Genomic DNA, 18,011 nt, shown 5'->3' on the forward strand with positions numbered 1-18,011 from the left:
TTAAATTCACTGACCCAGCCTAACATCGCTGTTTCTTGTCCTGGCCGTGGCAACTGACCAGAGGTCGGTACCTGGAGCACTATGTGAAGGCCTCCGGGGGGAGTCTGGGCTCAGTGGGGAAGAGTGCAGTGATGGATTGGCAATATCCGCCATGGGCACAAGGCAGGGCAGCGTTGGCATGTTTCCATGGGCTATCCCTGCCCCACGAAATGCGCCAGTACCGCTGTTAGAGCTGGGGTGTTGGAGACCTTAGAGCGCCCCACTCCACCCATACTACCCACCACGGGAAGGCGGCTTGCACCAAGGTCAGGTACCCTCCCCCAAGGCCCATGAGTCCCCTCCTGCAGGCTACACTCAGAGCACACTGGCCTGCAGTATTCCTTACCCCAACAGTCCTGAGTGCAGTTCTGGGGCCTGTGGTGGCATCTCCCTAGGTACCCCGCTACGTGTGACTGGGTCACCATGTATGCACCCCTAGGTCCAAGTGACAGAGTGTTTAGAAGGGCTAGTTTCCAAGGGGAAGCTGTTTGCACAGGGATATAAATGGAGCTTGGACTTGAAAGCTAGACACACGTGGGCATGTGAGGTCCCTGGAGGGGGCCTCTGTGCCCTTGCCCTGGGCCCCACAACTGTCAGGGAGGGGCCTGTGGTACACTCATTGAAAGGGTGTGGTAATGGATTAGTGATGTCTGTCATGGGCAAGGAGTAAGGCGTGGATCCACAGTTTTAAATTATACAGCAACTTCCACATCAGCTCTCCCCGCCCAATAAGACCCATCATGTTCCTTCCACCTCCTGTCCGACATCCATGTCCCGCGTGGACTTTTCCAGAGAAAGAGTGCTCACCACCTTGCAAAGAAGCCACCCTCTGTGTGTTTGAACAGCTCTGCTCATGAGCATGTCCTCCATATGCACACCCCCAAAGTCCTGCCAGGTGCTTCCACCCTTTGGACCAAATTCTGAACAGTGACTTGCCTAAGACCACACAGCTACTTGGTGGAACAGCCTAAGTGGGACCCCCAGTCCTGCTCTTGCCTCTCCACCAAGGTGATGTCCAGAGGAACCCCAGAATAAGTGTGACCAAGGTGAGGAGGCTGGGGGCCAAGTCTTCCTGTGGCTCTGACCCCTCCCTGTCCACCCACACCTCAATCATCTTATCAGCCCAGGACAGTAGAGCTCTGGCTTTGCTGTCCCTTTTTTGCTAAAACGGAGAGAAAAAGAAAAACACACCACAACTTTCTCGAGTCCAAAACAAACACCAAGGACAATGTTAATAAATACATAAAAATTTAAAGATCTCGATCTCAAAGGCACTTGATACAGGTGGGCTGGGTCGCACAGGAATGGTTCAGTGTGTGTCCCAGCTTCCCTGGGAGGGGGTAGGCAGCAGGTGGAGAGGGCACCTGGGGAGCCCCTCTAGGGCCTCCATTCTCCAGGGGGTTTCAGGCTGGGGCCCACTGTCCCTATTCCTCTAGCCTGGCTCAGAATGGCCCCTTTGCCCTGGGAACATAAGAACTGGCCAGCACCTTACGGCCTGCTGAGGGGTCTGGGGGTCCTCAGAGTACATGCCTCAGAGTGAGGACCCTTGGGAAAGGTCCTGGGAACTGGGTGGCTTCCAGAGAGCCAGAGGGTCCAGGGAAGTTACCTGCCATTGGAGGTAACATGGGGGGCGGGTACAGCTGAGGCCCTACAGCACAGTGGGCCAGTGTCTCCATGAGGCAGAGGCTCACGTCCTGCCCTGGGGCACCTGGCCCTTGTCAACCCCAGAGTCTGGCTATGGGTGGACTCTGGTCCTCAGCCTTGGAGTCTGGTCACCCTCCTACCCCTACCCAGCACCACAAATACACCTCTGGCCCAGCTTAAGCCAGGTGAGAGAAGACCCTGACTCCAGCAGGAGTGGTCTTTGATAGAGGGCAACAGCGGATGGGGCTCAGCCTGAGAACTCACGTCTCTGCATGCCCCACCAAGTCACCTTCCAGGCCGCGCTCCCTTCATGCACCAAAGCGATGACCACAGTTGCCATTCCTGGTCCAGCCAGGGGTCTAGCACCAGTTGGGAATCCCCTGGATGGTGAGGACACATACTCGAGGCTGTCCAGAGCTCACTTCTCGGGGGTGGGGGCTGGGGTGAGGTTAGGAGCCCACCTGTAACCTGGAGGCACCAGAAGTCACAGGACATGCCTCCTGCAGGTCCAGAGGTGGCCCCCGACACTGTCCTCCCACCAGCACACTCAAGCTGGACTCTGCTCCTTGGCCTTGGCCGGAGGAGCTGTGTGGAGCTCTTGCTACAAAGAGCTGAGTCCGAGATGAACTTGCATGCTAGGCCTGTAGCTGAATTCCCCCAGCCCGCTTCCTCTCAGACCACCTGCGAGTGTTCCCTCCACCTTTGCCTCTCTGGGCAGAGGGGCCCAGCAGACAGGGCCTCCACCGGGGTCCTCATAAGTCCTGGCAAACAGATCCAGTGTGGGGCCCGGTGGCCGGGGGTGAGCAAGGGGTGGTAGCAGGCCCTCAGTCCCTGCAGGAGAGACAGACAGGAGCCCCTGAGAGGTTCGGTGCGGTCACCTGGGCTGCTTGCTGAGGTATCTCCGGTTAGGACTTTCCCTGATCTTTTTCTTCCTCATACACCCATTTCACAGGGTGAAAAGTGTCACAGCCCCAAACTAGAACGACAAGAAGGCAAATAATTTAAAAGGCAGTCCGTGCAGGCCCCCACCCCGCTGTGTGTCCTCTGAGCCAGGGGTCTCGGGGCAGCACAGAGATTGTAAACTTGACTGGTGGGAAGGGCGAGGCGGGGCTCATGTCACTGGGGCTGTGGAGGGAAGGCTGGTGCCTGGGTGCTTCGGGTCTTCCCTGAGCAGCCCTTTGTTTTCAGAGGCTGGGGTAGGGGCCCCGGTCCAGCCCCAGGGGGCACTCGGGGAAGTGCCCCGGAATGTCGTAGGGGTTGGTTTCTGGGGAGCAAAGTAGCTTCGGGTCACGGGGGCGCTTGTGCCCAGAGGTCCTGGGAGCAGCGTGGGTTGGTCTCGCTGATGGTGGTCTGATCCCGTTGGCCCCACAGAGGGCTCCACAGCATCTGGAGGGGCCACGGGTGCTGAGAAGGGGCTCCCAGGAGTGGAGAAGGGTGGTGGTGAGGCCAGGCCAGGGTCTAGGCTCAAGGCCTTCTTGGTGCAGGACTCGCAGCACAGCCGGTGGAAGCCGGGGATGGAGCAGTAGCGATCGAGCTCTTCGGTCCGGCAGAAGATGGACCTGTCCCGCACGCAGAGCTCCGCTGCACACACAGCACAGGACTGATGCTGGAGGTGCCCATCCGCCAGGCCCCACCGCCTACTCAGTCCCTCATCTCCCACCCTCACCATCTCCCAGTCAACCCGGAGGAATCTGATCCGCTCCGGCCAGGACCAGGCAGCTGGGAACGCAGTGTGACAAGCAGCCTAAATGTCCTGCCAGCAGTCAGCACGCATGTAAAACACGAAGCCCCCTTACCACTAACTGTGGAATCTAGCAAATCTAGGTTCCATTCAAGGCTCTACCACTTAAAAGCTGCGAGGCCTTAAACTCTTCAACCCTCAGTTTCTTCTGTAAAATTGGAGTTAATGCTGACATTTACCGAATGATAATTATTATTGAAAATAGCATTTAAAAAGTTTCCAGCATAGAGGGGTGCTCACTATATTAGTTTTGTTTGCTTTGGCTTAAATGTCATCTAAAAACGTTTTTGCATTTCTGTGATAACTTCAGGTAGGTCTTTCCAGACAATGTGAAGTTGGGAGCTTAGCTTTCTACTAATTTTTGCCAGGGAAAGAGAAAAGGAGGAGAAGGAAGGAGAGAGGGAAGGGACAGGAAGAAGAGGGGAGGGGGAAGGAGAAAAAGCAAGGAGAGAAAAGGTAGGGTGCAGGCTAAGGGGAACGAGGAAGATTAGAGAAAATGGAAAACAAGTGGCCTCTAGATGGCGCCAGAGTTCTAGGACCAGAGTAAGAGGTCCCCTTTGTTCCCAAGAGAAAGGAAAGGAAACCAGACTCTTGCACCACTTGAGCCTCAGCACAGGAGCAGAAGCAGCAGCAAGACTAGAGCCAGGAGGTAACCTGAAGACATTTAATCAGACCCCTTTGTTTTACAGATTAGGTTGCTGCGCTCAGAGAGGTTCACAGATGTGCACGAGGTCACACAGCCAACCAACTGGTCCTCTCACTAGGAGTCAGGGTCTGGGATCTTCCTGCTACTCATCTTGACAGACCCTGGTCCTTGGGACAGTGAGAAAGGGAAACAGAGAAGAAACCTAGGAAGGAGCACAGAACCTAAAGCCTGGTAGGTTCTTGGTCAATGTTTATTAACAGATAGATAGGCAGATAGATGGATGGGTGGGCAGATAGATGGAAAGGTGAGAGGGTGATCTGATGGGCTCAGGATCATGAAGCAGAGAGAAATGACTGCTACTGTTTTTGTTGCTGTTAGCTGACAGCTAGGCAGGAGTGCATACATTATCTCATTTAATTCTCTCAAAAGCCCTATAAAGACAGCTCAGAACTACCACTGCCATCCCCAAACCTTGGAACCAGATATGATTCACAGTTCAGAACTTTGGAAGTTAGAAAAGTAATCTTCACCATATTCATATTATATAACATCCCCGGTGGGCCTGAGAGGTTACCTTGTAACCCAATATGGCAATGTTTCTGCAACAAAAGAATAACTAATCTCTTGTTAGTTCAGTTCCGATTTTGCTGCCCAATGAGTCTGCACCAGATTCAGGTAGACATTTGCAGCCTTCAGTTACTTTGGAATAGCAGATAAGGAACCATGGACCATTACAAGCATCACCCCCGCTCACAGCTGAGGAATCCAAGGCTGCGAGGTGGTGACAGTCACCTCAGGAGGCTAAGGTCACACGAACAGACTGGAAGCTGGGTCTGCTCCACTGCACGGCCCATGCTCGTGATGCCAGACACTGGGAGGCTGGGAAAGGGATAGGGTCCAGAGATATACTTACTGGATGATATCTTGTTGATGGGATCCAGAGGCCCAGACTGTGGCACCCACTGCCCCTCTGGGGTCACAAGTTCCCGGACATCAGCCTTCACTGTGGAGTTCTGGAGATTTCCTGGGAGGGGCAGGGAAGAAGCTCTAGTACTGGGGGGTACCAGTGGGCTGGGAAGCCAGTCAGGCTGGGCCTCAGGTCTAGGCCAGAGAAGCTGGCCAACCCCCATCCTACCTGGCTCACCTCCGCAGGCAGGCAGGCTGCAGGCCTGGATCGTATCCGGCTTGGCCCCCTCACACTGCCCCAGACTGTTGGCGTTGGTCCGGCACACCACCTGCCGCTGCTGGATGCCCTCTCCGCAGGTGACAGAGCACTGTCATGGGGGGCGGGCAGGCCAGGGTGGGGTGGAGGGGGGGCAAGGTGGGGCGGGCAGGCCAGGGTGGGCAGAGAGACAGAGGAAGGAGGCGGTGAGCTCCAGCCAATGTGCAGGACAGAAAGGGTACAGAGGAGGGTGCCAAGCCTCTGCTTGACTTGATCCTTGACCAGGATGCACAAGGACGGCACTCAACAGCCTCTCCAGGTCAGTGCAGCAACTTCAAATACCCCGCTGCTGCTGCTTAGTCACTCAGTCGTGTCCGACTCTTTGTGACCCTGTGGACTGTAGTCTGCCAGGCTCCTCTGTCCATGGAATTCTCCAGGCAAGAATACTGGAGTGGGTTGCCATGACCTCCTCCAGGGGATCTTCCTGACCCAGGGATTGAACCCGGGTCTCCCACATTGCAGGTAGACTCTTTACCATCTGAGCCACCAGGGAAGCCCAAATATTCCTCAGCTAGGTGGGAAAGAGCCACTGTCCTGATCTCAGAACCCCCGAACCTCCCCACCTCCTGGAGGGGCCTATGGGACCCCCTTTCGGCACTACTGTTTATGTCCACTGTGTCTAGTTTGTGCCTGGGTCCTCAAATAATTTGTGTATCACCCTGGCACACTCCCTGTTGCCATCCGCCAGTCCAAGGGACCTGGGGCAGGTCTATGCACTTGATGATACCTTGTCAAGGGGATGCAGGAACCCAGACTGTAACACCAGCTAAGCCAAGAGAGCTAGATGTCAGGGTCCCCACGGACCCCTCTATCTCTGACATTCATTGACTTTGCTTTCCAAAACTCAGCATGCAGAGACATGCTCAAAAGTATCCTAGCATGGGTGCTAGGAGCAAAAGGCCATTGGTGAGGACCACCACACACACACCATCTCCAGGACCCATCCCCATGCTCTAATAGATGGGTAGGGTCACTTCAGGAAAAGCAAGGGAGGGGGCCCCATGTGACCAGGCCACTGGGCTTGTTTGTTTTGGGCTTTCTTTTGGCCACTGCACACGGCATGCAGAACTCCCCCAACCAGGGATCAAACCCATGCCCCCTGAGGTCACTGGGTTTTGCGAGCACTGACCACAGCCTCTCCTAGTGGGATGGGAGGGACTTGCAAAGGCCCACTTCGCATACGGGGGCAGGTGACAACCCAGGGAGACACAGGGGTCACATACCACACAGAACCACGGGACAAAGACAGCTCATCTTCCCAGGATGAAGAGTTACAACACAATAGCTCTGGAATGTTTCCACCAGTCTTACAGGGGCAATGATCTTCCACCAGCTGTCACCTGTTTTCTGTAAGGGGTCCCTTATGGACCAGCAATCTGTCTGTTTTATATTCAAACAAAGCTATATGTTATGGAGAAGAATGTAAAATCTGCATGGGTTGTGTGGGGATTTTTAGTTATTTAAGACACTCTGTTTTGGACTTCTCTGGTGGTGCAGTGGATAGGAATCCACCTGCCAATGCAAGAGACACGGGTTTGATCCCTGGTCCGGGAAGATCCCACATGCCTTGGAGCAGCTGAGCCCGTGGGCCACAGCTACTGACACTGAGCTCTAGAGCCTGACAGCTGCAGCTACTGAGCCCTCGTGCCCTGGAGCCTGCGCTCTGCAACGAGAGAAGCCATCGCAATGAGAAGCCCCCCCTCACAACAACTAGAGAAAGCCTGCTGCTAAATCACTTCAGTCGTGTCCGGCTCTGTGTGAGCCCATAGACGGCAGCCTACCAGGTCCCCCCATTCCTGGGATTCTCCAGCGAACACCCAGTGCAAGCCCCCAAAATTAATAACAAGAAAAACCAAATACTCTGTATTGTGCCCTACTTCAAGTCTACAGAAAGGTATGAGGAAGCTGGTCATGAACGCCTGTTCAAACAGCCCACTAGCAAAGTTAATAAATCAGCATTCTGGCATATTTTCAAATATTGTGCTGTGTCTTTTTAAACTGTACATAAATAGTAGCCCTGTTGGAAGTCTTTTTGTCCTTCATACGTCAGTGCTTTTTCTCACCTATTTTTCTGAGGTTTATCTATGTTGATAAGCACAGTTCAAGCTTATTTATTTTTCTTGCTGTATAGTATTTTATTACGTGAACAGACCATGGGGAGTTTTTTGGTATAATTTCCTATGGATGGATATATATATATGTAATATTTCCTGGTATTTTTCTATTATAATAAGCATTATTGTGCTTATCTCTGTGATCAGTTGAGGTTTCAAAAATTATAGTCAAATATACAGACCTTACAATTTACATTGTGACCATTTTTAAGTGCATGGTTCAGTGGCATTGAGTGTATTTACACTATTGTGAAACTCTCACCACCCAGCTCCAGAACTGATTCTTCTTCCCAAGCTGACACTCTGCGCCCATCAAACATTAACTTCCCAGCCCCTCTCCCCCAGCTCCCTAGCAATCACCCTTCTACTCTCTGTCTCTATGGATTTCACTGTTACAGGTACTTCACGTTAAGTAATCATACAGTATTCATCATTTTGTGTCTGGCTTATTTCACTTTAAGTCATGTCTTCAAAGCTCAAACCCGATGAATTTTCAAGAAAACACAAGACCCTGTGGTCCCTGGACCCTTCCCCAGCCTTCTTATTGTCTCCCTTTTCTTTCGCTGACCTGCCAACAATAAACTTGCTACAGAGCTGCCAGAGTGATCTTTAAACCTGAAATCAGAGCTCGTGATACATGTCAAAACCTTTCAAGGTTCCCACTGCTCTTAGAATAACTGCTAAGTCGCTTCAGTCATGTCCAACTCTGTGCGACCCCATAGATGGCAGCCCACCAGGCTCCACCATCCCTGGGATTCTCCAGGCAAGAACACTGGAGTGGGTTGCCATTTCCTTCTCCAATGCATGAAAGTTAAAAGTGAAAGGGAAGTCGCTCAGTCGTGTCCGACCCTTAGCATGGACTGCAGCCTACCAGGCTCCTCCATCCATGGGATTTTCCAGGCAAGAGTACTGGAGTGGGGTGCCATTGACTTCTCCGAAAATAGCCTCTGGGTATATTAAAAAAATTTTTTTAGAACAACTAACTCCTCATAAAGCCCTGCAGCATCTGACCCCTGCCCACCTCTCCAAAGCCACCCTACAACCTCTGCCCCTCCCATTCAGCTCTAGTCCCTTTCTGTTTCTGGAATGCAACAAGGTTGTTCCTGCCTCAGGGTCTTCCTATAGCTCACGCCTCATGTCATAGCTCTGATGTCACCGCCTCAAAGAGGCCCTCCCTGATATGTTATTCTGTTTACTTCTGCTCAGACCCAACTGCAACTTGTACACGCTTTTGTTTCTGGTACTTGTCTCATGTCTCCTTCACTGGACTGGAAGCACCACAAGGACAAGAATCAGGTCTGTTGGAAATGGGTTCTAGGCATTCTTAGCACAGTGTGCCTGGAATGTAGTTGGCGCTCAGGAAATATTCCCTGAATGCAAGAATGTGCTTCAGGGACTTCCCTAGAGGTCCAGTGGCTAAGATTCTGTTCTCCCAATGCAGGGGGCCCAGCTTCCATCCCTGGTCAGGGAACTAGATCCCACATGCCACAGTAAAGATGGAGGATCCTGGTGAGACCCAGCACAGCCAAATACACATAAATACTAAAAAGAATGTGCTTCAATCCGCGTATCTAAAACACAGGGATATTAGCCCAGGCCTCCTAGCTCTCAGTGAAGGTCAAAGCAGATACTGAATAATATAGAGGCCAAGAGCAAACCCATGTTCCAGCATACATGGGAGCTGTTGGACTTTGTTTTGAGAAAAATCAAATCAGATGTGGGGAGAGAAATTCAACCAGAAACTCTGCCTGCATGGACAACCAGAACTCTCGGCAGCTCCCCCTCCCAGACCCACCTCTTTCTGGACTTTCCAGGGTAAGCACCTATTAGCCCAGCCCCTTGCACCCTCTGAGAACAGCTCACCTGGGACCAGGCTCCTGTCCTCCAATGGAGTGGACAGGGCACGCGGAGGCAGGGCCGACGGGCCTCAGGCCGCTCCCCGGGGCAGGCCTTGGCCGGCATGGCCTTGTGAGTACCGTTGGTGAGGGGCAGCAGGCACTGCACCCCCCGAGTCTGCACCCCGAGCTTCCCACAGCTCCGGCTGCAGGTGCCCCACTCCTCCGTCACCCACCTGGAGACAGACAGGGAGAAAGCTAGAGGGAAGGCAGGACTGTGGCATACTTTCTCCCAGAGATGCTCCCACCCTCTGAACCACAGGCGGCAGGAGCCAGAGAGAAGGTCTGGGCTTCAGAATGCTTGGGGGCCAAGCCATCCACCTGACTCTGCAGCCACCAGGTGTGCGGCCTTAGGGAGGTCACTTATTCCCTCCTCAGTTTCCTCGTCTAAAAAACGGGTATGCTGCTGCTGCTGCTGCTAAGTCACTTCAGTCATGTCCGACTCTGTGTGACCCCATAGACGGCAGCTCACAAGGCTCCCCCATCCCTGGGGTCCTCTAAGCAAGAACACTGGATTGGGTTGCCATTTCCTTCTCCAATGCATGAAAGTGAAAAGTGAAAGTGAAGTTGCCCAGTCGTGTCCGACTCTTTGCAGCCCCATGGACTGCAGCCTACCAGGCTCCTCTGTCCATGGGATTTTCTAGGCAAGAGTACTGGAGTGGGATGCCATTGCCTTCTCTGAAAAAACGGGTATAATGCCTATTTAAATCCTGCCACCCTGCGTGTCCTTACACCCTGCAAGCTCTTGACCGCTGTAAGCCACAGTCAGCCCACCTTTACATCAGGATTCTTTCAACACTCTGGATTTTCCTGGTGGCCCAGTGGTTAAGACTTTGCCTTCCAATGCAGGGGACACGGGTTCAATCTTTAGTTGGGGGACTAAGATCCCGCATGCTGCAGGGCAACTAAGCCCGTGTGCTGCTAACCACAGAGCTCATGAGCTCTGGAGCCCACACTGCAGCTAGAGAGTCCGTGTGCCACAACAGAAGCAGAAGTACCCCAGCCCCCAGGGGGCTCTCGGGACAGTCAGAGGACACGTGTACGTACAGCACGTGGCAGAGCGCATGGCACATGTGTCATAGACGCAGGCACTGCCACCGTCACTGCCAGCGCCGGCAGAGCTTTGGCTGATCAGCCAAGCTGGTGGTCTCCAAGCATCTTTTAGCTTTAGCCACAGAGCAACTTCCCAGTGGCATCTTAAGCAGATGCCCACTGGAAGAGTTAGACCAAAGCAAAACTGCTCTTGTCTAGAAAGAGAAAATGCAAGACCCCTGTGGCAGGATGGAGGGAGGGCAGCCCCCAAATGCCACCTCTCTGTTTCCTGAGGCATCGTTTCAGCCAACCCTTTCCTTTAGAAAACTACACAAAAAGCCCTCAAACTTCACTTGGCATTTAACACATGAAGAGACAAGCCATGTTTCTGGCGGGTGACCTGCTGAGGGTCACGAAGGCATTAGCCCCACATACTCTGTGACCACCAGGGTCTATGGGGAAAGTGGCTGGAATAAAAAGTGATGCGCCAAAGAAAATCATGGAGGGCTAGAGGCTGGGGACCATGGCCTGGGGCTGGACACAGAGAGGCCATGGCAGGCTCGAGCACCGGCCACCAGCTCCCACCCTGGCTCCAGGCCCCTCCACCCTACAGGGGCAGAGCTGCCATGGGTCAGCAAGGATGAATCAGAATCCCCTTCCTAACCCTGAGAGGACTCCAGGGAGGCAGCAGGGCGGACTTGGTTCTCTGTGATTTCCTGCTGGCCCACTACCCTCGGCCCTGCCTGAGGGTCCCTAGAGAAGCCTGCTAGGGGCTGAGGGGGTGCTGGGCAATAGGCTCAGAGGCCAGATCTCGATCCTACACCAATCACGGCTCTTTTCTCCCCTAAGCCCCAAGAGAAGAGAAAAAAAGCCTCTCTTTTCTCCAAATACCCCCAAGAACATGACCCTGTGCTCAAAAGAGCCAGGGAATCCCAACCAGGGGCTAGACCAGGGCTGGGAGCTGGCAGGCCAGGCCGCGGCCCTGGGCCCCAGATGACTGGCCAGAGGAACTGGTGGACGTGCCCCAGCCTAGGCCCTGGAAGCACTGAGCTCCTCTTCACCTCCATGGACCCCGTGGATCATGGAGAGAAAGTTGGGTCCACAGATCGGGCCTCAGCCTCCCCACCTGTAAAAGGATGCTGGGAGGGACAGAACAAAGGCGGCATCTTCCTCTTTGTGGGAGTGAAAGCTAATCTAGAAACCTCAGAGGGGATGGCTAGGCAAGGAGGGCAGTGCTGGCCATGGGCGGAGTCTGGTGTGTGGGTGCTCTCTGCTCAGAGTCCCGGCTGCAGGGTCTGTGCACCCCCACGCTCCAGCACTGGAGAAGCACCCCTCATCCTGAGGTCTGGGCTGCGGGACGTTTGTGTTCAGCCTCCTCGTCCCTCCCCTGGAAGCACTCACCCTGGCTGGGCGCACGGGTGCTGGTTGCAGCGCCGGCGGATCGGCTTGGGCCTCTTCCTGTGGTCGCACAGGTGCCGCTGGACCATGTGGTGATCTCGTCGGCGCCGGCAGCCGTATTTGGTGAACTGGATCCCTGGAAGGAGGGCAGCCAGCTGTGGGGGCTCGGTTCTGCCAGGCCCCCCACTATCCTGGCCCAGAGCCTCAGGGACTGTGAGCTCTGAGTCCCACCTCCCTCTGGGCCTTTGCAACATCTCCTCCCCAAGTCACTTTCTAAGGAAGCCCCCTGACCAGCCCATCTCAGGTGTCCCTGCCACGGTGCAGGTGGGGACATGGCTCTGCACCACAGCCTCTCCGCACAGAGGCAGAGCCCTTGCCGGGCAGAGACCCCGCCCCAGGTTTGTCTCTAGCACTCCCAGCCCAGCCCCAAGGCCCTGCCCAGGCAGGCTGTCACACCCCAGAGACCTTTATGGAGAAACTGAGGCATGAGCTGGGGACACGGTAAGTGGAGACAGTTTCAGGCCCCTGACCCCTCCCGCTCCTCTCCCGAGAGGCCCTGGGTTGCCCCACAGTCAGGCAGGCTAGTACCTCCTCCGCAGGCCTTGGTGCAGGGCGCCCAGCTCTTGAGTGCCCACTCGTAGGTGTCTGTCTCCTCCAGGAGCACGTTGTTGCTCCCGATGAGGGGCAGCAGGTCCTCGTGGATGATGTACTTGTAGGCCAGACTGCTGCGGGGGCCGCTTTCAGCTGGGGGGAGCACCTGAGGGGAGACGGAGGAGGTGGCACAGGACTGGAGGTGGGGAAGCAAGGCCAGCATAGAGAGACCAGAGAGGAGGCGTCACCAGGGAGGATGTGGGGTCAGAAGCAGAACCAGTGGAAGCCAGGAGGGGGCAGCACCGAGTAGGGCCTGGGGAGGACTTTCCGACCCGTAGCCGCAGGAAAACTCAGGCCAAGCACCTACTGTGTGCCTGGCCTGAACAGGCTGTGTGCCCATTGGTGATTCTCCCTCCCACACACCTAAGTTCCAGCAAGGGCAGAAACCATGTCTGCTGGTCTGTCCTGCTCACAAGAGCACTCACACTGCCTGTCTCCAGAAGATGGTCTATGACAGAGACTCTTATCAGATATATGACTGCGAATACTTTCCCCCATTCTGTTCAGGTTATCTTCTCACGTTCCTGAAAATGTCTTTCCATGTACGAAAGCTTTCAGTTTCCATGAGGACCAGGTTATCTCTCTCTCTTTTTTTTTTCTTTCATTGCTCATGCTTCTGGTATCGTATCTAGGAATCCAATCATGAATCTCTAATCATGATCTATCCCTCTATCTTCTCCAAGGGTTCTATGGCCTTAGCTCTTGATCTTGGGGCTTCGACCTATCTTGAGCTGATTTGGGTATATGGTGTGAGGCCGGGGTTCGACTTCATGCTTCTGCCTGTGGATATCCCATTATGCCAGCATCATTAGTTGCAGAGATTCTTCTTTCCCCATCGAATGTTCTTGGTATTCTTGCTGGAAATCAACTGGCCATAGGTGTATGCGTGGGCAGTAAACACAGGGTGAACAGGAAGCCCATGTTGGATTGAACCGATATACTGACACCGATTGGCTTCCGACCCTGTCCTCTCGGACCTCCCCGACTAGCGAGTGTCTCACCAGAAACAAAGCATGTCCAGGGTCTCCAGTCAGTGACAACAGAGGCTCTCCTGACCTGCTCTCCTAAGTTAACGATCCCTGATCCACAAGCTCTGGCTTATGGTCTAGGAAGAGGAGGTATGGGCAGAGGTGGGTCCCAGCTGGGACAGTAGCTGGCAGTGTCAGACAGCACCCGTGAGCCACAGGCCACTGGACGCACTTCCTGGCAAAGTCACAATGCAAGTGGACACCAGAAGACGGCAGAATAACAGGGGGAACCAACCCAGGTCCTCCAGCTCCTCCTGGGCCCTATCTCTGAGCCTGCATTATGGAGGACAGGCTCCCTGAAGCGGGTGCCTCTGATCGGACAGTGAGACAACAGTTTCTTTTTCCCTTCTCACTTCCCATTCTACCAGCCTGGAAATACAGAGGGCACCTTGGCCTTGCCCAGGCTCCCAAAGACACCTGAACAGGGACAGGAGTGTTGGCTCAGCAGCAGAGACGGTGGGTTAGGGGACTGGGCTGGGGCAGCAAGGGGAGTGGGCAGGGGCCACTGCACAGGGCGAGGGCTCACCAGGACAGTGACGGCTTCGGGCAGGGGCCCGCTGGTCTTGAGGCTCTCCTTGGCATCCTCCACCGCGTACTCCCACTCCAGGCCCATTGCGGTGAAGGTCCGGCTCGTGGCTTCCTTGCCCTTGGGGTTGAGGATGAAGCTGCCTGTGACCTGGTTCTTCACCGCTGGCCATGGGGAGAGGGTCACACAGATTTCTATTCCCCTCCACAGGAGCACAAGCCACACCTCGGGGCTTCAAGGCCGTCCCCGTGGGCCCCTTGGGGCTCTCTGCCTACCTGTCACTCCGCCCCCATCTGAGCCTTTCCCCACTCAGATGGGTCGTCCACTGCCCCCAGGCAGCACCCCTGCCTTTGGACCCTGGTGCACACCATACCTCTCACCTGGCCTCCCCTTCTTCCTGCTGACAGATCTCCACCCACATTTAAGGTTCAGCACCGTAACAACCTCTATGCTGCTGCTGCTGCTGCTGCAACGCTTCAGTCGTGTCCGACTCTGTGCAACCCCATAGACGGCAGCCCACCAGGCTCCTCTGTCCCTGGGATTCTCCAGGCAAGAACACTGGAGTGGGTTGCCATTTCCTTCTCCAAACAATCTCTACAGCAGAGCATAAAGGCTAAGAGTATAGGCTCTGGAGTCAGACTGATCTGGGAAAGTTACTTAGAGTCCTTGCGCTGCCTCAGTTTCACCACCTATAAATTGTGAATGCCCTTTGAGGATAATCACAGTATCCCATGCTCACCTACCCTGCCAAGGGGCTCTTGGGACAATTAAAGTTCATATATGTAAAGAACGAGACAGAGTGCATGGCATGCAGTTGGCACATAATAAATGGTAGGCACTACTACTGTCATCAAAGCGGCGTCTGAGTTACAGTTGCCATTACAGACATCCTGTCTCTCCCACAGCCTGTCAGGATATCTCCTCTACCTGGTGTCCCTGGCCCAGAACAGGGCTGAGCATAGAGTGGGTGGATAAAAAATATATGTATCTGCAAATATCTACCCCTTACAGTCCCAGCCAGTGAGTAACTCATAACCTATAACCGGAACTGGCTGGCAGGCAGGAGGTGTGTAGGCTGCAGACACCCCAGCAAAGGCCCCGGTTCACAGCCTTATTCACCCTGGAAACACCAGGGGTCAGAGAAAGGCTGCACCTTGGGACCCGACCCCCCAGCCAGGTAGGGAGGACAAAGGCTCTGGAGCCCTGGGGTGTCCCCACCTGGTGTAATTATAACATAAGAGCCAGGGATGCAGGGCACCAACCACAGGCTGGTCACTCTGCTCACTGCCAAAGTGCAATCCTCACATGCATTCTGAGGTTGGTGCTGTTATTAATCCAGATGGGGAATCAGAGGCTCCAAGATGGGCAGAGGCTGCTGGTCCAGCTCTCAGGAGGGCCAGCCTCTTTGGTGAGCAGGAGGAGAGATGCCCCTACCCCCTACAACCTCATCTCACCCAGCTCCAGAATGGCCAGACCCTCCGGGCTAGTGCCAAGCATTGCCTTAGGCAGGGCCCTTGTCTGTCACCATAGCTCATGGCTACTGCTGTCCCCCAGCCCCTGGCTGTCCACCCCACCTGCCAGGGGGTGGTGGGCTGGACTCTCCACCATCCAGGTCCTACCAGCTCTGAGCCCAGGCCCTGCGACTGACCTGCTCCATATTTCCAGCAATTCTCTCAACCTCTCAGGGCCTCAGTTTCCTCAACTGCAAAACGGGGTAACAAGAAGGTTGGCACGAGGCTCCAACAAACGAAGAGTGCCAGCTTCAGGCCCCGCACACAGTGGGTGTTACCAGCCCGGCTTCTCTCCCTTCACTTCCTTTCAGAGACCATGCCCCTAAATTCCAGGAGTGCCAAACGTGTTTGGACAGGGCCTTGGCCTTCACTGCCAAGGCGGCCACCTGTCCCAGGCTTCTCCAGAGAGCACACACCCTGTCAGCACACATGTGCACACACGGGCACATGCGCACACACTCACACATATATATTCTGCACGTTTTTGCCAGGGTCACTGCGGATCTCACACACACAATAGTCACACAATCTGGGCCAACGACAGGTCTCAGTTCTGCTTCCTTCCCACCCAAGCTCCTGGAGAGCTCTAACCCTCAGGGACTCACCCCACAAACACATAGTGAGCCTGCCCTGGATGCCAGGAGCCTGCACCCCAACCTCCACAGAAGCGCATCTGCTACCTACAAGCCCATCGAGCTAGCTCCCTGGGAAGGCTAGACATCCGCACACGGTAGGGATGGATGGGAGGAGCTAGGCAGGCAGCCCAAGGGGCTGCTGACAGTATGGGATCATCCGTAGGGCTGCAGTAAGAGAAGCATTTGTAACCACCTTCTTTCAAGGGTAAACGACCTTCTCTCCCTGCCCCTGTCCCTCCCCAGCCCCTGTGCTGGCACAATTCCCCAGAGCCAGGCAGGCAGGTGTGCAGGGAGATGGCCCAGCCAAAGCTGTCCCATCTCACAGCCAGAGGTGTGGCTGGCAGGGGCACGCAGCTGGGAGATCGGACACCAGGGTCCAGACTGGCTCATCCTGCAGGTGAATGAGGGTGCACAAATCGCCCACAACCCACTTAGGGCCTCAGTTTCCCTTCTGCCTACTTCAACTCCATTCAGGTGCCCCCAGAGCAGGCGAGGAATTTCTACAGCTGGGCTAATGTAGACGCACAGGGAGCGCAAGTTCTCCGGGAGACTTTTGAAATGTTTTCTATTATTTTAATCATAACCTAAAAATATGAATGTTGGTATTTTTGTAATATATGAACTTTCCCAGAGATGCTACATTTTGTGTTTGTGTTCATGATGAGCTGGTAACAAGCAGTGCGACTTGGTGGCTGTAGTAAGTAAGAGGGCTCTGGGACACGCCGTGGCCCAGGGATCACAACCATGCACCCTCCGTAAGGAGTCTGAACATAGACAAGTGTGGGGAATCCAGCAGTGCCCAGCGTGTGGACAGCAGCCTTCTGCCCACCTGCTCACCAGGAGCCTGCTCCAAACCATACTAATGTGCTTTCAATTGAGAAAAAATTTACATTGGTGTGATTCTGTGACTGTGTAATCATCACCACTATCTAATTCCAGAACGTTTCATCACCCTGAAAGTAATCTGAGACCCATTTATAGTCACTCACCATTCCTCCCTCTCTCCAGCCCCTGACAACCATTACCATACTTCCTGTCTCTATGGATTTGCCTATTCTGTGCATGCTCATTTTTTGATGCCAATTTTAGTTTCAGCAAAAACAGAATGAAGCACAGAAACACACAAAAACCTCCCCTTCTTACATTCATGGGCTTAATTTTGATTCTACTGATTGATTTGGGGGAGACTGTCATTTTTAATGTCTTGGTTTTATAGCTGTATGACTGCTGTACGCATAACGGGTAGGCATCTAGCTTAGAGATTATGTGTTTAAGCATCATTATAATAAGGATAATTGAAGGGTCCCTCTGGTAGACTGCAAAAACAGCCACAGATGCCTCCTATTCCTGTGGGTTCACCTCTTTGCACTGTGAGGTACACATCTCCTGTTAGGAGATACTCTGCTTCTGCCTCTTGAGCCTGGGTTTGGCCATGGGCCTTGTTTAGACCACTCGGCCATGAGAAAGCAGGACGCAAGCAGAGACCTGAAATGGGCTTGCACACCGGGGTTTGCCTGCTCTTGCCACTCCTGAGGACCATGCAACAGATCCCACGTGCATAATCCCAGGCTAGCCAGCTGGGGACATGACCCTGTCACCCCTGTAACCCCAGCTGACAGCCAGTACCAGCCAGGTCCCTACACACCCACCAGCTGACTGCACTTGGGTGAGTGAGTCTCCAGGAGGATGAGTTAGAAGAAGCAACCAGCTGAGCCCAGCCCAAACTGGGGATCCACGGAACTGATGCTAATAAACACTTGCTGCAGGAAGCTGCTAAGTTTGGGGATGATATATTATACAGCAGACATTAACTAATACATTCTATGAAAATGGGTTACCTTTAAAAGGTACCTATGTGCACAAGAAATGAACAGTGGTTGCCCCTGGGGAAGGAAAGTGCTCCTGAGGTAGAGGGTGGAAGGAATCTCC

General features: G+C 54.1%; 1 protein-coding gene across 4 annotated transcripts in view; it reads right to left on the reverse strand.

The window, feature by feature from the left end:
• ADAMTS14 (ADAM metallopeptidase with thrombospondin type 1 motif 14) overlaps nucleotides 1,241-18,011 on the reverse strand; it is a 97,640-nt gene continuing 80,869 nt past the window's right edge. For 2 of the 4 annotated variants that reach the window (XM_018042583.1, XM_018042581.1), the window contains exons 16-22: nucleotides 13,937-14,100; nucleotides 12,320-12,488; nucleotides 11,735-11,867; nucleotides 9,270-9,477; nucleotides 5,215-5,344; nucleotides 4,984-5,094; nucleotides 1,241-3,264 (exon numbers count right to left, since the gene is read on the reverse strand). In XM_018042583.1, coding sequence (XP_017898072.1) covers nucleotides 2,795-3,264; nucleotides 4,984-5,094; nucleotides 5,215-5,344; nucleotides 9,270-9,477; nucleotides 11,735-11,867; nucleotides 12,320-12,488; nucleotides 13,937-14,100 — 1,385 coding nt within the window. In that variant the 3' untranslated portion in view covers nucleotides 1,241-2,794. Of the gene's footprint in view, nucleotides 3,265-4,983; nucleotides 5,095-5,205; nucleotides 5,345-9,269; nucleotides 9,478-11,734; nucleotides 11,868-12,319; nucleotides 12,489-13,936; nucleotides 14,101-18,011 lie in introns of all 4 variants that reach the window. The other 2 variants (XM_018042582.1, XM_018042580.1) reach the window with 1 other exon arrangement.

Source organism: Capra hircus, chromosome 28, assembly GCF_001704415.2.
Source record: "Capra hircus breed San Clemente chromosome 28, ASM170441v1, whole genome shotgun sequence".
In the NCBI taxonomy this organism is placed as follows: Eukaryota; Metazoa; Chordata; class Mammalia; order Artiodactyla; family Bovidae; genus Capra; species Capra hircus.